This window comes from Cyprinus carpio, chromosome B15 (genome assembly GCF_018340385.1).
Source record: "Cyprinus carpio isolate SPL01 chromosome B15, ASM1834038v1, whole genome shotgun sequence".
In the NCBI taxonomy this organism is placed as follows: domain Eukaryota; kingdom Metazoa; phylum Chordata; class Actinopteri; order Cypriniformes; family Cyprinidae; genus Cyprinus; species Cyprinus carpio.
In genome coordinates, this window is record NC_056611.1 from 17,001,666 (window position 1) to 17,028,333 (window position 26,668).

General features: G+C 36.4%; 3 protein-coding genes across 4 annotated transcripts in view; all 3 read right to left on the reverse strand.

Annotated features, from left to right (window-relative positions):
* Positions 1-4: 4 nt before the first annotated feature.
* Positions 5-1,348, reverse strand: LOC109081974 (sigma intracellular receptor 2-like). Its single transcript, XM_019096920.2, has 3 exons — positions 957-1,348; positions 721-865; positions 5-559 (listed from the first exon to the last, which is right to left on the reverse strand). Exons 1-3 carry the CDS (start codon positions 1,068-1,070, stop codon positions 285-287), a joined length of 534 nt encoding a protein of 177 aa, XP_018952465.2. The 5' UTR covers positions 1,071-1,348; the 3' UTR covers positions 5-284.
* A 171-nt stretch (positions 1,349-1,519) lies between these two features.
* Positions 1,520-9,752, reverse strand: LOC109099456 (fibroblast growth factor receptor homolog 1-like). The gene is made up of 12 exons (XM_019112973.2): positions 9,266-9,752; positions 9,087-9,181; positions 8,776-8,863; positions 8,446-8,644; positions 8,151-8,289; positions 7,944-8,042; positions 3,405-3,565; positions 3,144-3,281; positions 2,962-3,073; positions 2,779-2,878; positions 2,056-2,155; positions 1,520-1,971 (listed from the first exon to the last, which is right to left on the reverse strand). The coding sequence occupies exons 2-12, from the start codon at positions 9,121-9,123 to the stop codon at positions 1,921-1,923; spliced, it is 1,224 nt and encodes a 407-aa protein (XP_018968518.2). The 5' UTR covers positions 9,124-9,181; positions 9,266-9,752; the 3' UTR covers positions 1,520-1,920.
* A 137-nt stretch (positions 9,753-9,889) lies between these two features.
* Positions 9,890-26,668, reverse strand: part of LOC109103258 (ubiquitin carboxyl-terminal hydrolase 32-like) — a 52,241-nt gene continuing 35,462 nt past the window's right edge. Inside the window, exons 16-34 of one of the 2 annotated variants that reach the window (XM_019116634.2) lie at positions 25,443-25,602; positions 23,673-23,827; positions 23,291-23,372; positions 23,074-23,148; positions 22,523-22,661; positions 22,128-22,233; positions 21,864-22,037; positions 20,892-21,066; positions 20,653-20,804; positions 20,459-20,570; positions 18,552-18,748; positions 18,290-18,474; positions 17,195-17,281; positions 16,981-17,101; positions 16,323-16,514; positions 14,880-15,123; positions 14,364-14,785; positions 14,182-14,274; positions 9,890-12,181 (exon numbers count right to left, since the gene is read on the reverse strand). In XM_019116634.2, the coding sequence (XP_018972179.1) occupies positions 12,008-12,181; positions 14,182-14,274; positions 14,364-14,785; positions 14,880-15,123; positions 16,323-16,514; positions 16,981-17,101; positions 17,195-17,281; positions 18,290-18,474; positions 18,552-18,748; positions 20,459-20,570; positions 20,653-20,804; positions 20,892-21,066; positions 21,864-22,037; positions 22,128-22,233; positions 22,523-22,661; positions 23,074-23,148; positions 23,291-23,372; positions 23,673-23,827; positions 25,443-25,602 (3,045 nt within the window). In that variant the 3' untranslated portion in view covers positions 9,890-12,007. The remainder of the gene's footprint in view (positions 12,182-14,181; positions 14,275-14,363; positions 14,786-14,879; positions 15,124-16,322; positions 16,515-16,980; positions 17,102-17,194; positions 17,282-18,289; positions 18,475-18,551; positions 18,749-20,458; positions 20,571-20,652; positions 20,805-20,891; positions 21,067-21,863; positions 22,038-22,127; positions 22,234-22,522; positions 22,662-23,073; positions 23,149-23,290; positions 23,373-23,672; positions 23,828-25,442; positions 25,603-26,668) is intronic. The other variant, XM_042739522.1, reaches the window with a different exon arrangement.

Sequence of the window (26,668 nt, forward strand, 5' to 3'; positions counted from 1 at the left end):
CATAACGGTACATTATTACTATGAGATCAAAAATTGCTCAAACTTGAAAGAGTAAAAAAAAAAAAAAAAAAAGGAAACGCTTCATACAATTATCAAATATCCTGGCACATATTAAATTATTTAATCACATGTAATTACTAGCAACTACTACAGTAGTCAACATTGATAGTCATCAAAGTTGTCCTAAGACAAGAACGCATTTTGGTTTTAAGACAACTTTGATGAAAGGTCCACTTCAGATATTGACTAGAGTATAATGAATACATAGAAAGGATGAACTGTATCTATCTTAGTTTCTTGGACTTTGAGGAAGCGTTTCCTTTTGTAGAGGTTGAGTTATACGTTGAGCTGAAGAGCATGGTGAACAGTATCATGATGGGGATGATAAGGTACGGAGCATAGATGGACACCAGGGTCAGACGTTCTTGAAGAGTTTGGGGTCCCGGATGTGTAGCCAGAGTAAAGTCATTAAAAAGGATGTGACTTAAAATAGGGATTAAAGTGGTGGCCACATGAACAGAATAAATGATTGCTGGTGTTCTGATCCATTTGCATCCACCTATTAAATATACAAATACATCAATAAGCAGGAATAATGTGACCATAGTAACTAGTATCCACTGTTACGAGATTGACCACTAGATGTCACTGTGTGCCATTTAAAACGTCTGATTTTACAAATCATTAACACACATCGAGTTTTATTCGAACCCGACTGACCCTTCATGAAGGCGTATGCTGCAATTGGGAAAAAGGGCAGCTGAACGAGAGCCTCGCAGAATACAAAAGATTTGAACCACACAGGAGGGGCCATCATCATCGGATCCTTGAATTCAGCAGCATACCAGTGCAATAGGTTTTTCAGCTGTAAAGCAAGTACTCACTGATTTACCATTATATGTAGCCCATATATTATATGGTTGCATTAGTGAGTGCAGCACAAGGTGCAAACTTACCTTGGAAGGATACAGATGTACAGGAAACAAAGGCTGAAGATCAATCATGAGACTAATTGGAATGTGGGATAAAAAGTAGAAGAAAAATATAATTTCTAAAGCGCGAAGAAACATTTTGGTAAGCGTTTTTGACAAGTTGATCCTCCGTCAGAATTCCAGCAGTAGTAGACCGCGTCAGCGACAGTGTAGAGAAGCGTATTACTCTGTCTCTGATTGGTCCTTCAAATCGGTCATATCTAATCTTCGTCATTCCATTGGGTAATCGGCTCGGTTGATTCCTGAAGTGGGCGGATTCCTGATTGCACATTGGCTCATGGAGCGTAACCACAAGCCTTACTAAAATGACCATAGCAACTAAAGTTTTTTTTTAAATAGATGCTGCAGTTATAATTAAATGGATAGCCACCGGTGTCATTAAAATAAAATAAAACAAACAAATACATAAATGAAAGACACTTACACTTAAACACGATCCCACATTAAATTATCGATTTGTAGTGACAATAGTGAAAAACACCTTCAGTCAAACAGTGACTGTTAAATTATTTAAACATGATTACATGTTGATTAATAAAGTGTATTTTTATTATTACATATATTACAATTGTAACATAAGAATACTTGTTTTTATAACACAATTATGAAAACGGATATCAAACTATTTTATTGTTAAATTATTTGGTGTTAATAAAAGCATGTTAATCACAACAAACATTGACTTTTTTTCTTTAGATGATGTTATTTTCAAAAAATCCTTGGAAACATGTCAAAAATACTGTCAAGCTGGTCATTAGAGTTGTGTAATGTCTTCCTGCTAACAAATGAAGCATATGTAAAATTAAATCCTTAAAAACACTGTTCAAAAAGCATGCCTGTACACAGTTTGGTGTTACATGAGAATAAAGATAAAACAATTGCTACAATATAAACAATATAAACCAAGTAGTTGTATATTTTTTTTAATTCACTTTTCCTCTGCATTCATGATCCTTTGGTTGTCAACGTCCACATAATCCTGCAACGTATTAGTTATGTTTTATCACTTATCTATAGGACAAAGGTAAAGCTTAAAAAGTAGATCAAGGACAATATGACTCACCCCATCACTCTCCACGACACTCTCGAGGATCTTGACAATGTCTGTAAATGAAGGTCTGTTTGTGTATGGATCCATCCAGCAGTCTTGCATGATCTGTTCTCTACATTTTAAAAAAGAAATTAACTATTGAAAACAAAAAAGCACCATATTTAAAATTCTAGGCAGAGCAATAACAAAAATAAAGCTTTTTTTTGTTATTAAATTTGTAGTATATATTCTATTTCTTATTTTGTTGATATATATATATATATATATATATATATAGATAATATATATATATATATATATATATATATATATATATATATATATATATATATATATATATATACACACATATACATATTATTATACACATATACATATACATATATATATACACATATACATATACATATACATATACATATACACATATACATATACACATATACATATACATATACATATATATACATATACATATAAATATACACATATATAAATATACACATATATATATATATACATATACATATATACATATACATATATACACATATACATATATACATATACATATATATATATACACATACATATATATATATATATATATATATATACATATATATATATATATATTATATATATATATATATATATATATATATATATATATATATATTTATATATATATATATATAATTTGAGAAAACAAATTAGAGTTAAATTGTCACTAACATTTCCGGACGGCAGGTGGTGGGCACAGTGTTCTTACATCCAGCACAGATACTATACACCACTTGCTCAGATGTGTTCAGACTTGAATATGGCAAGGTGCCTGTGAAATATAAAAATCAATATTTGTTATTTATTCTTCAAAAATATTTAACAAGTCAACCAAACATCTCAGATTATTCTTACCAAAAGTCTGCATTTCCCACAGCACAATGCCAAATGCCCAGACGTCTCCCTTAAAGCTGTAGTAGTTGTTCCTGAAGTACTCCGGAGGATACCAGCGCAGCGGCACACGCTCCTACGAGATCACATTCATATCAGTGAGATGAGCAATGAGGACGTGTGATGGACAGGTGTGATTAGTTCACCTTGTGTTGTTTTTTCCTGCTGCTGCGTCTGCTCCTCATACGGGTCAAGTCTCTGGCCAGGCCAAACTCTGCTAGCTTCACCTCCCATGGGAACTGGCTCACCAGAATGTTTCTTAAGGCAAGGTCACAGTGCACCACCTGAATGATACAGAAAACGTTCAAAATCATTCTTTCCATTTACCATTCATGTTTATAGTGTAAATATGTCTCTCTGTTTGTTTAACGGAACAGCTGTTTTATGTTTGTGGCAGATGGTGATACCATTTTGGAGCGCAAGTGCTCCATGGCCAGGGCGATGTGGTAGGACGCGATGGTGAACTGGCTCTGCAGTTCAGGGTCAGCAATTAGCTCATCTTTGTTTTTTTGAACAAAACTGCGCAGGGTTCCGTAGCTCATGAACTCCATGATCAGCATATACGGCTCTGAAGAAACAGACACCACTCTGGTCACATGACGGAAACAACTATTTAGTGATATTTGTTAGTGTCCTTACAAATCGTGGCTTGTTGAAGAGAAAAATATTACTTTTGTAATTGATCAGGCTTACTATTTTCACTTGGAGGATGACAAAACGAACCCCCCATCCCCCCAACACAAAAAACCAAAATAAAAACTTGATAGACTTCAATCAAAAATTACTTCAAATACATCAATCAAATCTGTAAAGGGTCTAATTTTATTTGTATACACACATAATAACAACAAAACTTTGTGCATTTATAAAATAAAGAAAACAGAGTGCGCTGTCTGCAGCCTTGGTCTGCGGTGATCTTCATTTAGAAACATGTCATTAAAATGAACTGTAACTCAGTGAATACTCAACGAAGAGACATGAGAGATATCTATAGAAAGCTTGACATGTCTTTTAAACTAAGCAAGTGCTACCAAAAACAAATATTCTGTGATAATGTAATATATATGAAACCAACGCGATGTCCGTCTTTCAGGTCTCCCTTCATTATATCTAATGTGACCATGCCCAGGCGCAGAGCGCGCTATTGACATTAAAATGTTCCACGTGAAGCTCGCGGAAGCAGCGAGTTTTTTACATTTTACTGAGAAAAATGAGACTGAATTCACCGCAGAAAAGACTTGCTGTGACAAATAAGAAAGAATTCACCTCAAGAAGCTTTGGATTACCTTTGGATTATTGATGCAGCGGCTTGATCAAGCAGAGATAATAAACATGAGTAAGCCTTTTTTTTATTATCCTACTTCTATTAGTTTTCACATAACCTGTACACATTTTACTAGTTAGACTTTTTTCAAACTATAATTCCTGACTAAATGTATAATCAAGTGAAACATTATGAAGTTTCACTCAATTATGAACTAAGCTTCTGTTCATAAATATCTACTCTGGTGTAAGTATTTTGAATGTATTATACCCGGGATCCTTTGAGGTGTAAATGTAAGTAAGCTGTAAATATCACTCATAATATGTGTGCTATGTGGTAATTGTGTTCTTTTTTTCTATAAATTAGTACTAGTATCAGTGACCATCACAATAATGTTAATTGTTTTTTTTTTTTTATATTTATTTTGTCCTCAAGAGTCTTTCTTGTAACTCTTCTCTCTCAGTCACACACCTGGTTGAAAGGCTCATTATGCAGCTCATTATGCGGGCCTTTGTCTTCTCAGGTGTGAATCACATCATTATGCATGATAGTTGACACCTCCTCACATATACCTTTCCTACACAAAAAGTGTCTTAAAAAATTTAAATTAATATATTGTTTTCTGTAAGCGAGTAATCAAGATGATTTTCACATCATTTTGAAGCAAAAACTCTAGGCGTCAAAATCTGTTCTCAAAAGTCTTGTGAACAAATGTTCTCTAGGTGTTTTATTGCCTTATTTCAGTGACTTCAAAATTTTAGTTTTTCACTAACCACGCATAAACATTGCTTTCTCAAAAACACAATCATGTACATACATGCTGCTCACATATTATTGTAGCCCAGTTTGTACTGATTACAGTGTTATTAGACTTTAGCCATTTATGTGTTTATAAGCAACTGAAAAAAAAACCATATCAGGGCATGTCAAAACTTCTCTAGGCCCCCAAAACACCCTCAGGCCCCAGAGGGTTAAGAATTTGTTCCCTCGTTTTAGTAAATTGTGAGCAAAAATTAATCCCCTTGTTTCAGTAAATGGTGGTTACAAATTAAGAATTCATTCCCTCGTTTTAATAAACAGTGCTTACAACTTACATCTTTACCTCATTTTATTAAATTGTGAGCTACAAATTAAGAATTTGTTCCCTCAATTTAGTAAATAGTGGTCCAAAATAGTATTTGTTTCCTTGTTTTAGTAAATAGTAGTGACAAATTAAGAATCTTTTTCCTCGTTTAAGTAAATAGTGGTCACAAATTAAGAATTTGTTCCCTCGTTTTAGTAAATTGTGAGCATTAATTATGAATTTGTCTCCTCATTTTAGTAAATAGTAAGCACAAATTCAGAAGTCATTCCCTCATTTTAAGAAACTGGTTTATAAACATCAAATTTCTCAAGAGCAATTTTTGAAGGGGACACAAATAATACAGATTAAATTGTACTTTTAAGGATATGTATACACAGAGGAAAGCCTTACTACAATTAGTGCAGCGGGGAGACCGTGCCAAATTAGACAACTTCAAGCTGTTGTGTCCATTGTAGACATTACTATCCATCACAGTGTTGCCAAGTCCATGGTTTTCCCATGGGATTGGGGTACTTTATCACTATGTCCATGGGTTGAAGCGACCCCAATAATGTGTATTTTAGCCACCTGAATGCGATTTCTACCAGAGGACCCCCTTGAAATGCACATAGTTTGAGCTAGTTTTGGGCTAGTTTTTAGTAGCAATTGGGTAGGTTTTGTTATGAAAACCTGGCAACCCATTCCTCAAGCAGGTAACGTTATTATTGCTAACATGGCAGACTCATTGAAAAATAAATTGGCATCATCTGTATTAATAATCACTTAATCCGATGTTTAAGTGAATAAAATAGCCTTGACAGCCTTACTGGAGTTCCACAACTATTGGCTTTGTTTTATTTGTTATATTAAGAATTCGTTCCCTCATTTTAATAAATAGTGGTTACAACTAAATAATTTGTTCCTTCGTTTCAGTAAATAGTTGTTATAACTTAAGAATTAATTCCCTCGTTTTAGTAAGAAATTGGCACCAATTAAGAATTCGTTCCCTCGTTTTAGTAAATTGTGAGCACAAATAAAGAATTTGTTCCCTTGTTTTAATAAAACTACACTGACTTGGAGAGAGACAGAGGAGAGGAATTGTTGAATAAAGTCATTATTTTTGTTTTCTTCATGTACAAAAAGTATTCTCGTCGCTTCATAACATTAGAATCACTGATAAGTTGATTCATAAGTTGAATCGCTGATGGCAGATGGACTATTCTGATGTTGCTTTTCATACTTTCCTGGACCTTGAAACTGTTATTTACTTGGCAGTCTATGGGACAGTTTCAAGTCTCCTGGTTTCAAGTTTCAAGTTTCATCCAAAATATCTTAAATTGTGTTCCGAAATCGAACGAAGCTTTTACGGGTTTGGAACGACATGGGGGTAAGCGATTAATGACAACATTTTCATTTTGCGCTGGAGTATCCCTTTAAGAATTTGTTCCCTTGTTTTAATAAACAGTAGTTACAACTTAAGATTTTTTTCTTTCGTTTTAATAAATAGTGGTCACAAATTACGAATTTGTTCCCTCGTTTTAATTAAATTGAATGAGAATAAGATCGAGCTAATTATATTTGGGAATCGACTCCTTGAGTTAGAACTGGTTGAGAGTTATGGTCTATTGTCAAACAACAAGCACGGTTTTGCGAAGAACTTAGAAGTAATTTTTAATTTAAATATGCACTTTGATTGTCAAGTAAACAGTGTTGTGAAAGCATCTTTTTTTTCCAGTTGAGGAAGTTATCTAAATTGAAAACTATCCTTGCAACCAAGGATCTGGAAACTGTTATACATGCTTTCATTTCCACAAGATTGGATTATTGCAATGCTTTACATTTAGGTCTAAGTGATTCTCTGGTTACTCGTCTTCAGTGTTCAAAATGCTGCAGTAATACTTTTAACTAATACCAGAAAATGGGATCATGTAACATCTGTGTTGATTTCTCTTCATTGGTTTCCTGTAAATCATCTGCTCTCTTCTCGGAACGTGCTCTAAACGGTTTCACGGTCTCGTTTAAGGCGTAATGGAGATATTATATTGGTGAATTTATATTGGTGTCATGCTGTGTTGGTTTGTAAGTTGTATGTTATTTTTTGGAGTTTTAATTATCCCGGTGCAGAAAGTGCTTTATAAATAAAAGTTGAGTTAATAAACAGTGGTTACAAATTAAGAATTTGTTTCCTCGTTTTAATAAATAGTGGTTACAAATTTAGAACTCCTTCCCTTGTTTTAATAAATTAAGAATTTGTTCCCTATGTTTTAGTAAATCGTGACCACAAATTCATTCTTAATTTTTAGGATCTGTAGCCATGAAAAACATATTTTTGTCCCCATGTCGAAGGGGGCTATACTTTGGGGATGAGATTATCACAGAGACTCGGGGTGAGCTCTTTTGATTTGGACCAGTAGACAACCATCCTAAATACCCAAGCAACCACAATGCAACATGGTTAAACATTCAGAACACTTTAGCAACGTCCTGGCATCTATCACAACACTGTGTCAGTGAGTTATGCACAGGCAAGACCTAGTCTATATTTTACTGTCTAGCTGCAAGGATCCATTTAAGGTTTATTAGAGTCATATAATACTGAAGCACAACAGCACATCCTACCTTCCGCTGTATTCCAGTCCAGTAGCTGCATCACATTTTTATGATACGCCAGCTTTCTCATAATAGACACCTCATTTTCCATCTGCTTTGAGGTGATACCTGAAAACAACAGCAGATCTGAACAACTGCTGGATCATTGTGGAGAGATTCACACATTTTGGTAAATGTATTTAATTAACAGAAATGCTTTTGCGTGTCATTTTCTACCTTCTTTTCCAATTTTGCAAGTGACCAGTGAATGGCCTCTGCATGTGCCCCTCATTATCCTTGCTTTGTAGAAGACTCCTTCTCGACCTGCCTTTATGAGCTGAATAAGGTTTAGGTCTGCCTTTGTAAACCGAGGAACCTGAAGATCATTTCAAGTTACATTGTTTAAGCATTGTTTAAGTAAGTCTATCACATTTCATACTTGTTATGCCTTTTATACACATTTATAAACTCATCAACAAATGTTTAATTTATAGAGTAATTTTTTTTTTAAAGAAATAAATATGTAGTAAACCTGTAGTGGAGGCTTCCAGGGAAATCTGCAGCTCGATTTAGTTGGTTGTCTCTGTAATGGACTCTCTGTAGTACGGTCAGGCAGTTCAGGAATATCCAGGACATTGGGAGATAGAGGGGGAGAATCTTGGGAAGGAACCTGGGGGACAGACGGCCTCTTTTGCCTCAGCTCCCATATGACCTTCTTCATTGACCGATACCTGAGGAGAGAAATAGAAACTATTAAATATAAGTTTAAATAAACATTAAGAGTTTTGAGTTTAATCTAAAGATTTGTTTAAATTATTAAAAAAAAAATGTTTTTGTTAAATATATAGATGTTAAAATCTACTTGTTTAGGCAAAGGCATCCAAGTACAACCATGAAGAAAATGGTAACGGCGTAGATGCAGATTAAAATGATGTGTACTAAATCAGGTTCTGTAAAGGAAGAAAAAGAAGTTTTATGTGATGGATTTGTATAATTTATTCAGTTTAATTTGAAACATAAAATGTTGAAGCATGCATGTGTTACATCATTCGATAAAAGCAGATACATACATACACATATATATACACACACACACATATATACTTACATGTATATATAGATAGATAGATAGATAGATAGATAGATAGATAGCCATTGAGAAGAAACGCTTACTAGACAGTTTTGTATCAGGTGAACTGTTATTTGCCATAATGACCCCAATAGCATCACATGTTGTTTAAAAATCTGAGCGAGATGTTTCAACAGAACTGAAAGAGAAAAAGACGCAAGACAAATGTTATTTAAAGCCAAATTCAAATAGCATTTTTTTGAAAATACTATACGCCATATACCTTAATTATCAACCAGGCGACGTCTCCTTAATTGTTTAAATGCGAGACCTGAAAAGCAAATGTGTTAAAGATGTTTTTGTCACCTTGTAGAAAAGTTCCCCAGGCTGAACTCATCATGCAGTGCACACCATTGTCTAACCTTCTTCTGCATGAGACAATACTGTTGTGAGCATGCATGAAGACCACTGAGGGTAAGGTGCTCTTCAGAACAACAAGCCACAACTCTTCAGTGCCTGTGGCTTAGAGAACAATTCTATAAGTAGCACAGCATGCAAATCGATGCACTTCCTGGCTACAGCATGCTAGTCTCCAAATATATAAAGTGTGAAATACTGCGCAACCCACAGTGTGCAAAAAGGTCTTGAGGCGATTCTCAGTCGCTTAATTTGTATATTTCATTCAAGGGAAATACTCTTGCAGGAAAATATTATGTCCTACAGAGTGGAAGCATCCTACAGATGGTTAGTTTAAATGTCAAATGTGGCTTGAATTCAAGGAAGTAGGTCTGACTGATGGCAGTGGACTCTATAGAGCCCTACAGAGGGAGGTGTGTGGTTTCCTCTTTGCTGCTGAAGGAAACACCTCACATCATTTGCCAGCAAATAAACACAGAGGAGAAGAACATGCATTTGGCTGCATTTAATTTGTTTCTTGAATAATTGTTACAGATCAACAGTATCACTCCATATACAACTACAAGTACATTTGTACAGTTCGTTTTCAAATACATAATTTTCATTGGCGTATTTACAAAACATTTATGTACATTAGTCAGTGCAATGTCAATTTTATTCTTTAAACAACACTTTACAAAATAAAGTTCATTAAATTAATACATCTCTAGCAGTTCGTCAAAATTAATTTAACAAAATTAGGACTAACGACATGGACAAAGACACACATCAGTAGTTGATTGCACTACTTGAAAAGAGATATATTTTTGTCATTTTTAATAAATTATCCCTGTATAAAAAAAGGAGAGAAACAAATCAGTGAATGTTTAAAACATGTCTGTGGTTTCAAAAACGCTTGTTACTGTAATTATAATTGCTCAAACAGCCAATTTTAATTGGAGCATGGTGATGCTATATTTTTATTTTGGATATCTATTTTTATTTTAACATTAAAATGCCTATTTTGTTTTTTACAATCCATATATCATATTTGCATTACTCATTATGATGATTAACAATTGCCTTACAGTAATACAGCTGTGTTTATTTCACAAACATGTCTTTTTTTTGACATGAATAAACCTTTCTTTGATGGCAAACATTTAGTTTGAATATCCATGACATGGAAATCTGAAAAGTACAGCAGCAAAATGGATGTTTGCGAATGATTCCTGGCGATTTCCAAGGGTTTAACGCCTCCTCGCAGGAGGAGCTCATTCAGTTGATGAGTTGCTGAAAAATAAGAGAATCTTTTCACAGTGGTAATTAAGGTGAGCTCTCTTATCAAGAGTCACTGAAGAAATGCTACTAATAACCTGGAACCCCCTCCGACACAGATGAATGCTCAGAACGTTCAGCAGTTTAGTGAGAATGCTGTTCTCTAAAAGCAAAGGTTGTGAAATATTCCTCCGTGCTAATACTGTTCACACAACAGACATCTTACGCTATCGTCTAAAAGTATGCAATGCTTCCAGCACATTATGTACATGACTAGTTGAACACTTTGGCTTGGACATGGTGAGAAAACATTGTTTGGATAGGTATCTGATTGCCGTTTTTAGTCTCTGCGGTCAACAGTATTTTGTGAAGCAAAAAATACAGTGGTAACAGGAAAACGCGTAAGAAGCTGTGCATTTGTTGAGAGGACGTGGTTTGATCAGACTGCTGAGACTGTAGCTGTAAGCGAATGCATTTAGGCAAAGTGAACTACTGCATTAAAAAAAAATCATTGATAAAAATAAATGTATAAAAAAATAAAAGAAAAAAAGAGATACATTTACTCTTCTAAAAAGAAACAAAGCCTGAAATTAACCATCTTAAGATTTAAAACTAAAATCAACAAAAATAGTATGTGCATAATTTGGCAGCGGAGGAGTGAGAGGATATTTTAATAATTGGTAGAATTTTTTAAATTAAATAAAATAAGCAACTTTTTTTTTTTTATATAATGTAGAAGTAATTTTAACTGCCCTCAAATGATATAATACTATCACTGATTTTCTATGAACAGTTGGCCAACTGCAAAAGATGTGAGGTAGTGTATGGAACTTACTGAAGAAGAAAAAAATCAACTATGAGAAAACTAAGCCAACAAAAGCTTTAGAGAAACCTCTATAATTTATACCAATGCCATCTTCACCATCGATTTCCTAATTGAAACAATGTGCCAATTAGCATTCTAAATATTATCAATACAGAAGCATAAGCTCTTGTTACATGATTTTTGGATTCACCTGTGTGGGCTGGCATGTGTAAGAGCAGATTTGTCTGTCTGATAATGGTGATTTCGAGGGATTGGCTAACAGTTATTTGTTTGCTTGGCAACAATCACATGATCGCTACAGTTCTCTCTGATTCACTTGTTTCCCCTCTCCCTCGTGTATATCTCTGAAGTGTCAGGTACCTCTATTCTGAAAGCGCAGTCAGCGGCGGTGTTGTGCCTGACGGCCAACTGATATTTTGTGCTTTCACAAATGGTAGTCCTCTGGGGCGGCGCTGTGTTTCAGTTCTCATTGCACTGGCGTACTGACAGACCCCCCTATTGTCTTTGATTTGGAAGAGTAGGACATCACTGCAGCACACAGTACTTCTTGTAGTCAGATTCAAAGTCTTCGTCCATGCTAGTGGTGTCTGCCATCTTTTTGCCCTCTGTTTTTGGCAGAAACTGTGAGTAGTTCACTCCCTGTTGCTCGTAGAACAGGATGTACGCTGAATCTGTGTCAATCTCGTCCGAGTGAACTTCCTAAAGAGACGACAAGAAACAGTTTGTTTAAAGTGTTGTGCAATACTTCTATAGTGTTCCAGACTTGCAGTTGTCAACACTAATGGCAGAGAAATTTCAAGAATATAAATACAAACCCGATTCCAAAAAAGTTGGGACACTGTACAAATTGTGAGTAAAAAAGGAATGGAATAATTTACAAATCTCATAAACTGATATTTTATTCACAATAGAATATAGATAACATATCAAATGTTGAAAGTGACACATTTTGAAATGTCATGCTAAATATTGGCTCATTTTGGATTTCATGAGAGCTACACATTCCAAAAAAGTTGGGACAGGTAGCAATAAGAGGCCAGAAAAGTTAAATGTACATATAAGGAACAGTTGGAGGACCAATTTGCAACTTATTAGGTCAATTGGCAACATGATTGGGTATAAAAAGAGCCTCTCAGAGTGGCAGTGTCTCTCAGAAGTCAAGATGGGCAGAGGATCACCAATTCCCCCAATACTGCGGCGAAAAATAGTGGAGCAAAAGCAGAAAGGAGTTTCTCAGAGAAAAATTGCAAAGAGTTTGAAGTTATCATCATCTACAGTGCATAATATCATCCAAAGATTCAGAGAATCTGGAACAATCTCTGTGTGTAAGGGTCAAGGCCGGAAAACCACACTGGATGCCCGTGATCATCACAACATGGGCTCAGGAATACTTCCAGAAAACATTGTCGGTGAACACAATCCACCGTGCCATTCACCGTTGCCGGCTAAAACTCTATAGGTCAAAAAAGAAGCCATATCTAAACATGATCCAGAAGCGCAGGCGTTTTCTCTGGGCCAAGGCTCATTTAAAATGGACTGTGGCAAAGTGGAAAACTGTTCTGTGGTCAGACGAATCAAAATTTGAAGTTCTTTTTGGAAAACTGGGACGCCATGGACTCCGGACTAAAGAGGACAAGGACAACCCAAGTTGTTATCAGCACTCAGTTCATAAGCCTGTATCTCTGATGGTGTGGGGTTGCATGAGTGCGTGTGGCATGGGCAGCTTACACATCTGGAAAGGCACCATCAATGCTGAAAGGTATATCCAAGTTCTAGAACAACATATGCTCCCATCCAGACGTCGTCTCTTTCAGGGAAGACCTTGCATTTTCCAACATGACAATGCCAGACCACATACTGCATCAATTATAACATCATGGCTGTGTAGAATAAGGATCCGGGTACTGAAATGGCCAGCCTGCAGTCCAGATCTTTCACCCACAGAAAACATTTGGCGCATCATAAAGTGGAAGATGCAACAAAGAAGACCTAAGACAGTTGAGCAACTAGAAGCCTGTATTAGACAAGAATGGGACAACATTCCTATTCCTAAACTTGAGCAACTTGTCTCCTCAGTCCCCAGACGTTTGCAGACGGTTATAAAAAGAAGAGGGGATGCCACACAGTGGAAAACATGGCCTTGTCCCAACTTTTTTGAGATGTGTTGATGCCATGAAATTTAAAATCAACTTATTTTTTCCCTTAAAATTATACATTTTATCAGTTTGATATGTCATCTATGTTGTATTCTGAATAAAATATTGAAATTTGAAACTTCCACATCATTGTATTCTGTTTTTATTCACAATTTGTACAGTGTCCCAACTTTTTTGGAATTGGGTTTGTAAAATTTTGATACCACAGAACTTATATTAAACAAACTATTTAAATTTTCTTTTCAATTTTAAATAACATCACAATAACATTTATTTTAATTAAATTAAATTTAACAATGTTGTGCTTGCCAAATTCAGATGGTAATTGCTACGACAGATACTTTAGAAAGGTTGTAGTGCCCAATTTGTTTGTTTTAGTATTGACTTGACAGTGAAGTACTGATCGTTCTGATATCTCTACTTTGTTAAAGCATTTTCTATCTTTGCAGATATACGTTTTATATCTGTGCAATAAGAATAATGAATACAGAATAAAATAATGGAAACAGAGATGTCAAAGAATAACGAGATTCAAGATCTTACCTTGCAGCTGCTGTCATTGTAACAGTACCACTTTTCATTGGGGTTTTTGGCATAAGTCACATAGTGCCCCCCTCCCATTATTCCTGAATGGCACTGAAAGAAAAACAATAATCACAGTGTCAGAGAAGCTGCTTCCAAATGCAATTACTACACAACAAATCATGTAGACAAGAATCACTTACTGAGATTGCATATAAATTGTACAGGGGCTCCAGGCAGATGTCATTTCTTTGGTGAGGGGTGTCCAGGTCTGCGCTGACCTCCGAGTGTCCATTACTCTGACTGCTGTCTTGTCCCAATCCATTCACCATGATCACATCGCAGTCATTGCTTGAGGTGTCCAGTGACCAGGTGTCTTGCGCGTTTGCATCAGATGTGATCTGATTCTCCCCATCTGTCACCGTGCCCTGCTCTGGCTCAGTCTCGCTCTCCTTGCTGCTGCTACAGGCTTCCAGGTTTTCTTTGCTGTTGCAGAGTCGATGTCGACTGCCCAGCTGAGGAAGACGCAGGCGCCCCTGTTTCCGCCCTGTATTCCTGGGGCTGCTGCCAGGGCTGCTGTTTTTGCTCAGTGGGCTGCCCACCCTCCTGATTGAACATGGGGTGCCTGAAACAACAATGCAACGATTAGAGAATCTCATGTTGATTCAAAAGGTCTGCACAATGAGAAGAGAGAGAGAGAGAGAGAGAGAGAGACAGACCTCTGCCAGAGGTTGGAGGACTGGCCACAGTAGTAGTAGAGATGGAGGACACAGAGGAGTCTCCTCTCTCAAGCCTCTGGAGCTCCTCTACCAGGCATTCACTCTGCAGGCTGCCCATGCTTTGAGACACCTCTCGTGGGGCCAGGAACGCACTGGGGTCAAAGCTCTCACGTGGAAACTTTACAATTTTCTGAGACTTAATCCAGCGACCATTGACAAACTGGAAGCGTTTCAAATGAACAATCTGAAAAAGCACAGAAAAAAAGTTGAAAGTATTCATTATTATATAAATTTAAACAATTATTATCAATAAATTATTATTTTAATTAAATAACATACAAACACATTTTACTGTTTAGATTTTTATACTGATTTATCTTCTTATCGATCCACCAGTTCACATTTACAGCTCTGCGTGTTTGCAGGGTAAACACATGGGTTGATTTTCGCATTGGTCTGAACAAAAACAACCCAATGTTCCTGCAATACGGAGGCTGCAGTTCTAGGACAGCATAGGACCCTATTTTTTGGGACTGCGCCATCTAGCCAGTTCTATTTCAACAGAGGAGACCTGATTCAAATATCAAACAAATATATGCAAAGACTAGATCCATGGAAACTATTTATCTTATTTTTATTGTAAGAGCTGACGTGAAATTGAGTGTTCGAGTGGGTGTCAGCAATCTCCATTTAGCCTATTTATCTGTGCAAAACAGTTCACTGTGCTGCTGGTTGTTGTAAATTAGTATTTGTATTCAAATTATTTTACATTTATTAAAGTACTAATAAACACACTAATTTGTACCGCAATTGTTTTACTGTTTACTGCACTTTGTTATGTGTGTCACACATCAGACATGAAGCGCTGCGACTAATGAATTGAAGTCCCGCACAGACACAAGTCTTTGTTTCCAAGAAAACTGAATTTAAAACCTGAATATATATATATAGAATATATTGAAGTACATTAGGTTAAATATTTCAAGAGGGTTACCAATGGGTATGTTTAGAAAAAAAAAAAAAAAACATAGTGTCCTAGAAATGCGGTCCTGAAACTGCAGCCTCTGGTATTACAGGAATACCCTACTCACAACAACACCCTTATTGAAAATGCACATTCATTCTCTGCCAGCAGGAGGCACTTTCGGAACTGTTTCCCCGGTAACTTCAGAACACAAAGCAGCACAGCGCCAGACTTTGAAACATGCAGCGCTCATGTTTATTTAATAAAATCATAAACTTTTGAAGTTTAATCGTCACATTAAGCTATATTGCAATTCTGGTCTGTACCCAAATTTATGACCTCTTGAGATCATAATTAAGACTGTCTTGTACAATTTAAGACTTTTTATGGACCCACTGGGGTTTTTTTTTTTTTTTTTTTCAAGAGACATGCGGTACATTTATTCCTACAAAAAAGAGGAAATAATTTGTGTTTCTGACCAGTACGGGAGGCAGCCTCCAGAGGTCCAGCTTCTTGGTGGCCAGGCGGTGGGTTTTACATTTGGAGCAGTAATAGAGCTCATCCTCTCCCAGCTCTTCTTCACTGGTGAAGGCTTTCAAACAGCTGTCCAGACTGATGGGTTCTGCCTGAGCGCGCCGACTCTGCTCTACACTGGGATGCTCTTCCACTATCTGCCCACATAAACATTAGCAATGAATAACCTGACACACATTAACAGAATGAAATAACTACTCAGAGGTCTGGACTATGAAAAGGGATAATGTATAAGATTTGAATAATCATGCAACTAGGATTTAATTAGTAATTATATTTAAAGGTATTTTTTTCAAATGTACAGTTAAACATTTGAATTAGTTATAAAATTGACAGTTCTAGTCTCTAATGTACCTTAAAACTAGTGCGAAAACCATGGATTCCATTCTATCATCTTAAAATTTTAAGCAACTAATTTACTTAATGAATTTGCAGGAGCTTTTGCCTTCAGAAAGTGTATATCAAGATATATCAAGTCCTGCGGTGCGGCATCAGACTGAATCCAGTAACATAAAGACCCTTCACACAGGGAATGAAAGGACTGAAATCTCAATAGACTGGTTTATGGCCTTTAAAATCTTTAAACATCCTTATAGCACTCACCCTTTCCTGAGAGGTCTGGTAACGAAGGTGTAGAGCTGTGGGGTCCCAGTCTACAGCAATGTAGGCATTCCCCAAAGATGCTCTGTCTTCATTACAGTCCACTGTGCAGCCTCTGCAGAACCTGGCAAAGTCACCGACAACCCTTGTCAGTTACGACAACCCACGCTGTACTGCGAGATATGTGCCTGCACAACCACTGAATTTAAAGCCTTACCTGTACCAGGGACACCAGGCACAGGAATTACCATCTTTCTGCACCACTCGCAGAGTGAAGGGGTACTGGTAACCCATACTGTCATCACTGGAAGAGAGAGTGTTTACAAGTTTACATAAACTTAGAAATTTTGGACATAAGTTACGACGTAAAATGAATAAAAAAATATTTAAGATTCTTGACTATTTCCTAGGTTGCCGCTGACTTTTTTAAACAAGCTAAGAAAACTAAGGAATTGTGAATTTTTTAATTATTATGATAATATTATAATTTGTATTGATTTGTATTAAATAAAAAAAAATGATTTGTATTAAATAAAAAAAAATTTGTATTGAATAAAAAAAAAGTAAAAAATGCAATTTCATCAGTGATTTTTACTACTTTCTACTGACAGACACACAGAGAGGAGACAGGAAATAATTATGAAGGGAAATGGAATTCAGAAATGACTGCATTAAAAAGTAAATGCTCAAACATTTAGTACATCTTTATTGTTATCAAAATATACACTAACTTGCAAAAGTCTGGGGTCAGTAAGATTTTTTTTTTTTTTTTAAATAAATTAATACATTTATTCAGTCCAGACACTTCAAATTGATCAAAAATTACAATATTTTGTAACATAATGTTACAAAATATTATTTTCAGTTCAATGCTTATTCAGTTCAATGTTTATATTAAACTTTTCATTCATTACAGAATTCTGAAAAAGGTATCATGCTTTCCACAAATTTATTACACAGAACAACTGTTAATACCAATAATAAGACATATTTCTTGAGCACCAAATCTGCATATTCTTAAGGATCATGTGACACTTAAGATGGGATAGTGAATTGGGTGCTAAAAATTCAGCTTTGACATCACAGGGATAAAACAATTAAAAAAATACAAGTATTGAAATAATATGAAACAATATTACCATTTTATTTTTTTATTTTGATCAAATAAATGCAGCCTTGGTGAGCATAAAAGACTTCTTTTAACAATTTTGCAGACCTTACATTTTTGCATGGTAGTGTAATTCAAACCGGTTTTGGCAAATATCTAAACTACTTATCAACATAACCCTTGTGAGCTGCAGATGCCACTGACCAGTCTTGAGCATGGTTGCTGGCTTCCTGTGGGGGCAGAGGGCTGGCAAGTCGGGACACCTGAATCCATACAGCATCATACAGGTCCTTCTTACTCGTGTGAACTGTGCATGGCACAATTAGTGGCATACCGAACAGACTGGGCCTGTTCTTCTGAGAGGACAGGAAGTACAGCTCTGTCCGCATCTGAGGGGACAGACCTTGCATTTAGGATGCTTACGACCATCATGTGTCTAACAGCGAATATGTCAGTAAATCCTCACCATCTTTCTGTGCATGGCAATGATGTAGCCAATGAAGGGGCTGTCTTGCACCGGCACGGCATGGCCATTAGGAATCCCATTGGCGAGGGGCTTCTCTGGGGTGCAGGGGACCACTGTGCTTGGCATGCCATTAGGAATCAAGCCAGACTTTCCAATGTGATTATTCCCTGCTGTCCCATTAGCTACAGGTGGTTTTTCTAAAAGAGACATTTATGGGTCAATGACAAATAAGAGTGTCTATGGTAAAGTGAAAGCTTCTCTTCTAAAGAAGTAGTTGACCCAAAAATGAAAATTTGCTTAATATTTACACAACTTCAGGTGATCCAAGATGTAGATGAGTTTGTTTCTTCATCAGAACAGATTTGGAGAAATTTAGCATTACGTCACCTGCTCACCAATGGATCCTCTGCAATAAATGGGTACTGTCAGAATGAGAGTCCAAACAGTTGAAAAAAACATTACAATAATCCACACAACTCCAGTCCATCAATTAAAGGGTTAGTTCACCCAACAATAAAAATAAGGCTGTGTTTTACTCAGTCCAGAGGCATCTTAGGTGTATATGACTTTCTTCTTTCAGACGAATCCAGTCGGAATTATATTAAAAATTGTCCTGGCTATTCCAAGCTCTATCATTGCAGTCAGCGGGTCTTGCAGTGCTTCAAACCAAAAGAAGTTAAATGAAAAGCGCCCATCCATAAAAAAAGTGTCTCCCATGGCTCCAGGGGGTGAACAAAGGCTTCCTGTAGCGAATCCATGCGTTTTTGTAAGAAAAATATCCATATTCAAAATTTAATAAATCACTTTAATCTAGTTTGCGCTCACTGTTGTATACAGAAGCAGCTCCGGGACAATGACATATGAGGACGGCTTTTGCATGCACTGGTGAGTCTTGTGAAAACCAAGCTTTATTAACAGGAGCAAAGGCAAAGTTTCCTTAATTTAGCAAAGGAAAACCAGTCACCTCTTGGCTTATATCGAAATCCTCCATCATTCTTCTTTACAAATCCTCGTTTTGTACTTCTAATTAGTGACCGTTGTTTTGTTTTGATCTCTCTGCTGCGCTTCAGTGTTCGCCACTTCTGAGCGGCGCATGCACAAAACCGACCCCATACGTCATCCGCCCGGAACTGCTTCTGTGTACAACAGTGAGCGTAAGCTAGATTAAAGTATTTATTAAGTTTTGAATATGGATATTTTTCTTACAAAAATGCATGGATTCGCTACAGGAGGACTTTATTTAACTTCTTTTGGACTGAAGCACTGCAACACCTGCTGACTGCAATGATAGAGCTTGGAATAGCCAGGACAGTTTTTAATACAACTCCGACTGGATTTGTCTGAAGGAAGAAAGTCATATACACCTAGGATGACTCGGGGTGAGTAAAACACAGCCTAATTTTCATTTTAGGGTGAACTAACCCTTAAACATCTTTTGAAGTGAAAAGCTGCACATTTGTAATAATCAAATCTATTTTTATATTTTTTTCATAACTTTAAACTGTTGTTTCTAACTAAAATATAGATCCTCTATCCATAATATTGCTTTCTCCAGTAACAGAATGGCCATAAGTGACATTTAAAAGTTAAAACACCTAAATGATGGATGCGTTTCTTATAAACATGCAGCTTTTGAATTCAGAAGACATAAATTGATGGACTGGAGTCGTGTGGATTACTGATTTTTATCAGCTGTTTGGACTCTAATTCTGATGGCACCCATTTACTGCAGAGGATCCATTGGTGAGTAAGTGATGTAATGCTAAGTCACATTTCTCCAAGCCTCAAAGAATCCAACTCATCTAAATCTGGGTGCCCTTTGGGTGAGTAAATTTTCAGCAAACTTTTAATTTTTGGGTCAACTATTCCTTTAAGGAAAAAGGACAGAAGTAATTAACCCTTGTTACCTGTTATCACTGGAGACGTGACTGAGGTGGGCGAGCCAGGGACAGGGATCTCAAATGCACAGAGAAAGCAGTTCACAGAGTGTCGCACCTTCTGGTTGTCTTGAGGAAAGTTCTAGATCAAAGAAAAGCATTTGTTTTAAAAGTCAGGCCACATGGATTGCATCAACAGTGTTGTTGTGGTGAGTTGAGCTGACCTTGATGTTGGATGTGTGAACCTCAGCCAATAGAATCTGCTCAGGTTTCAGGCTGCACAGCTCGCTCAGCTGTTTCTTTAGGCCCATGTATTTCTCATCCATGTTGAGACGCAGCCCATAGCGCACCGGAGTGGAGCCGTCAAGTTTGATAACTGCAAGTCAAAAAAGCTATTATGTGAGAATGGCATATCTGCTGATTGATTTTAAAGTGTTTATGTTTTCTCTCTGCTTGGCTTCACCTGTGATTTCTAAGTGCATGGAGCTATCCATAGGAAGCGGCAGTGACAGGAAGTTAAAGGGGTCGAAGCGGGCACTGATATGGCCACAGGTCTTGCACTTCACCTGGGACCTGAGCTGCCCATGGAAGAGGTCGACCACGATAGAACGATTTCTCCGCAAATGGTTTTCCCAGGCCTGCGATGAGAAACACACAGATGTCATTAGGGTGAATAAACGACTTCCCATTAGCGTATCATCATTGTGCCCATTTAGTTTCATTGCACTATGAAATCAGTTTTATTTTTTCCCAAATTTCTTTTTTTTTTTCCGTTTACATTTTTCTAGACTCTGTTTTAATGGTTAAAATAAATTTTATTAAATCAAAAAGCATGTCAAATTAATTGAAATCATGAAAAAACAAGTGTAACAAAATTTAAATTTCCATTTTATTATTATTATTTTTTTACATTATTATTGTTTTCCATTAATTCCATTTAATGGATTCAGTAAATATAGATAATCAAAGAATCTATAAATAATTGTTTTTTCATTTTTAATTTGTGAAATAAATTGTCTATTTCCATTTTTCTGATAAATATATTCTGGTTAATATTTTTTTCTAGTAAATATTCATTTTAATAATAACTTTATTAGACGAAGTAGTACTATAATTACATTACATAATATTTCTGTCACCATTTCTTCAAGTTAAACCAAACTTTTATTTTGATGGGTTGCTGTGAAGATCTTTAAGTTTATGTTTGTATCGACAATAGTTTTACTCAAAATAAACTGGGAAATGCTCATGAAGAGACTCAGAGCAGTTTTAGAGATTATGTTTATGTGTTTACGTACTCATATATAGAGGCTGCAGAGGCTGAAAATACCACGAGCGTCACATGCACTTCTGTATGTGTTTAAACAAAACCGTGCATCTGCGCCATTAATTTTCACAGAAAAATGGGGCTGAAAAACAATAGTATGACACCGACCTCTGTGGCCACTTCATGATCTGGCCGACCATCACTGTCCTTGAGCTCCACGTACGGCTTCTCATGCACACGATTCAAGTCTTCATGAAGCCCATCCAACAGGAAGGCCAAAAGCTCCTGGGAGTCTTGCTGCTGGAAGCCGTTGAATCTTGGTGCATACTTTGCTATCGTCCACTACATAAATGTTTTTAAAAAATAGCATAAGAATTTTAATGAAAACATTTGGGTTTTATGCTCATGATAATAGAGATGTTATCAACTCACCCTGAGTTTCAGAGGTGCAATGTTCTTCTGGGTGCCGCTCCAGAGTTCCTGTACCAAATCACCATAGCATTTGGCCATGTGACCACGCATTCCTATTGGATTGGTTCTGTAAAGGCAAGACACAGCTCATTGCTCAAGAGTATGGCAGATATCACAAAAGTCACTTTCAAAACAAGCAGTTTTCTGCTGATCAACATGGCGTGACCAACTCGAACGTGTGCAAAATCTACTTAGCCTTGCACAAAACTCCCAATTGTCTAGATTTCAGTTGAAATTAATGGATTTCACCCACAAAATTAAAAAAAGCACTGGTAATTGTGAATGCTCATTAACTTACAAGTAGTAGTTACAAGTGATTTCAGTTTAAAAAAAAGGCACTGACAATATCTCCGTACCTGTTAAGCTCATAAAGGTGTCGTCCTGAGATAAAATACTCAGTGAGGGGCTTGGTATTGCTTACACACTGAATACTGGAGTTCATGAAGCATGTGTTACCTAGGTTACTCAAACCTGTGGCACCTTTCTCTGTAGGAACTGCAAGAGAAATAGCAAAATGTACACACAATTATTAGAGACTGAATGTTTGATTAAATTTATACTCCTCTGGCTCAACCACTTGAGTACTATCTCCATGAAGTTCAATTACTCAATATCTCAGAGTTCGATAGCAACATTGTGAGTCTTTAAATGTCACAGCTGATGTCTGTCTTGATATGATTTCTATGTTGCTTTATGTAATTGCTTCTTGGACTCTTGCTGCTTGCAGCTCTGTGTTAATAATCTACTTGATATGTGCTTTGATACATGTAACTGGTCTAAAGAATTGTATTATAGTGCCATCTAGGCAAGGTCAAACTCAGATAAACATTCTGACATTCGTAGATAGCTTGGCCAGCCTCCAATTTGCATAGATTTTTCCAACACATTCCAAGACCTCTGACATTACCTTTGTGTCTGTCGATTTTGCTGCTGTTTGCAATGAAAGACATTTCCTCTGGCCAGCTCATATCTTTGTTTCGAACTAGAGTGAGGGAAAGATATCTTAATAATTCTTCCTTTTCCATCAGTACAGCCATGCATGCTTCGCAATTTAATCCACACAGCTCAGCAAATGTGAATTGAGATAAAACTTTAATTAAGACAGATAAATGTCACAGACATACCCTCAATGACTAAGTGCTGTTCGTCTTGAATTTTCAAACTTTCTAAAGTGTGGTCTTCATCGTCTAGGAGAGTGAGGTAATTCTGATAAAAAGACAATATAAATCAAGATTAGTATACAATATAATGGATGGATCATAAATTATTAAAGATCTAAAGATCTCTATAATCAGAATTCTCCTCCCCCAATACCACCAGTGGCTATTTTTGAGATGCTCCTCTCAAATATTCGGAATAAAATTGGAAATATGTGAAAACAGGAATTTTCACTTTGAAGCATTTCCTCACAGCTGTGAGGTGACATCGGTAACTTTATAATGAGGACAGATTTGCATATCAGAGTTTGATGTTCTTTTATTCAGTATCTGTTAAGGAGGTCCCCACCTCACTGTTGTAGAGCCAGAGGCGCATGTCCTCTTCTTTGATGCGTAACCTCTGGGACAGGTACTCATGAATGTCTTTAATGGTGCCCATCCTGCTGAAACAGCCTGTATATGCCAGCACTCGCTTCAATGGGGCATTCGGAGAAGGAACATTTCCTGAGTTGGGAATGAAGCAGCCTTTAGCATTCTCTTTGTCACATGCAATAAAATATTTAATATTGTTTCAAATACAACACTTTAGAGCTTTTCCACCCTACTGTGTTGTTATATATTCAAAAACTAACTTTAAGTCATTGAAAATGTTAACTTAATTTTACCTACTGTGCTAAATTAGTCAAGTAACACTTTTATGGTTTCATTTTAATGCAATAATGAAAAATGTAAAGTTTCAGCCAATCCATAGATTCTCATAAGCATGCTATTAAATCAACCAATCACAAGGAGCACATAGAGTCAATAAAGAACACACACATACATACACAGCCCCAATACCTGATTGACAGACTGATGATTAGTTGTAAGGTAGCAGCAAGAAAGGGCAAAGGTCATTTTCAAAAGGAACATTCATCAATTCATTAGTCTGGATGATTTAAATAAAAATCATGTCATATTTTTTAAATTATTCTGGTCTTGTAAAAAAAACAAAAACATATCAAATAAAAATACATTTAAGATTTGTACAGCAATTACTGATTTCATAGGAGACGAAAAAGAAAAAAAAAAAGGTTGATTTGATTGCAAAGCAAACAATTACAGGAAATCAGAGAGCACTCATCTTTACCCACTAGGGCTGGGCGATATGTCAAAAATATCTTATCAATAATCGCCTTTAAAAATTATCGCGATATCCGATAATATCGTCTACCTAAGCCCCACCTCCACCGCGCCCCGCCAAGACAACATTGCCGACACGCACCATAAACACACACCATGTTCAGTTTGGTCTTAATTATTGCCACAAAGCTTGGTTTTACTTTTCTTAGCTTGTGCTTAAACTAACAGAATACATTAGCTTTGCTGTTATTTTGGTGTTGCTAATAATTTCCCCTCTGTTCTTATCAAATTTGTGTTTGAAATGAAATGTGTTGGCAGTGTGTGTACACAACCACCCTATAATGAAAAATCTATATATAACCCTATAAGGGTTTTTTTTTTTTATCTACTAAAATTTGATTCCTGACCTTACGCATCTGATCTGATTTCCTAAATTTCCTAAATTATTTCATTGTTGCATCCAAAAAGACCTGTACTAGTACTAGGTTTATCATTTGTCTTTTTTTCTCGATAATGTCGATAATCGTCTGTTACCTGACTGTTGACATCGACATTGCGATACGTATGAGACATCGTCGATATACGATAATATCATATCGTCGTCATATCGCCCAGCCCTATTACCCACACCAAACAGTCTTCTGAGCTTGTCAAAGCCATGACAGCATTCTAAATTATACTATTGCCTACCCACTTTTAGGGCTCAACAATAAGGACCAACACTATTAGGGTCAGTGCTGTGTTTTCATTACATTTTATGTTTCACAAACTTAAATATTTTGATATATTTTTGTATGTTTCAACATTAATTTACATTTTAGCTGTCATTACAGTTGTTTGAACTCAGATGATGACTCTAGGTGTTGGCATCAGGATTTGGCTCTTTAGTTATCCAGACAGATAATTTTGGTGAGACCGAGCTGGGTGTTTTTAGGAGATTAGAGGAGGTGGTCAAGGCAGTGGAGGTTGCCTCTCTCTTGCTGCAGGCTTACGTTACCTCGGTTCATATGTGGAGGGAACATTCGCAGGCTGCTCATACCCATATTGACCCAGATGTTAGACTGAGGGCTGCGTGTGGCCGGTTGCTGGCGCAGGAACAGGAGGTAGCGGGGAAAGAGCTCCAGCTCTGGTTGAGAAGTGACTGTAGACATGATGACCTGAAGGAAGAGGAGACAGCATATATATAGTATATATAAAATAACTAAACAAGCTGCCAAAATTATTAAATAAACAACATGTGACGTTTAAATTAATTTATTTTTAATTAAATAAAATTTTAGTCTGAATATTACAAAAAAAATTTCAGCTAATTTTCATTTTATACAAATAATGACTCCTAATGTTTTACAATGAAAGTTACTCAATAAGAAATATTATACATTTTATGGGGGAAGAATCAATAATTAAAAATGATTTCTCCGATTATCCTTCACATGATGCGTCATGTCAGCAAAAGATTTTAAATCACCTCCAGAATGTAACCCTATGTACTGTTTATATGACATCCCATCATTAACCATTTAAGGCTATATAATATGAATCATGTGTTTACAAAATAAAGAAAATTATTCTGATAATGAGAGGCAACTGTACAAGTCAGACAGACTAGAGGGATAAGTCAGAACAGAAAAACAAATTCTATATTCAGGAAGCAGGTTTAATAATATCTGACAGCGTTCATGTGACACTTCATGTCACATCATCAGGAATATTGTGTGTCAAACCCAAAAAAGTGAACGCAAATGACATTCACTGAAGCACTTGTGATGTTTCGTTAATGAGCGAATAGTTCTTTTTGAATGAATCTTTAAGGTGAACGAATCGTTCTCGTTCACGTAATCCATTGACTCATATTTCTCGTTCACTGAAACTCCTCCCTCCAGAGCAGAGCAGTGCTATTAGCAGCGCATGCACAGCTCAGTGAACCGGGTAGCTCTGTGAACTATTTCATCCTGTCAAAGAATGACTAAAGCTCGAGCCAATCGCCTTCAAGTTTGAGATGTGACGGAGCATGTGATTTGTTGAATGTAGTGAACAAATACGCCCTTCACTGAATGAGTTTCTTTTGAGTCTGAATGAGATCGAGAGATCTTCTCGTTTGTGAATGAAATGACCGAACTGGTACAAGTCGTTTGTGAACTAGCTGAATGGGAGTGTACCGGGTCAGTCGGCCGTTTAGCATGTTGCAGCAATCAGCAGAAAGCAGATGCAAAGCACAGTTAT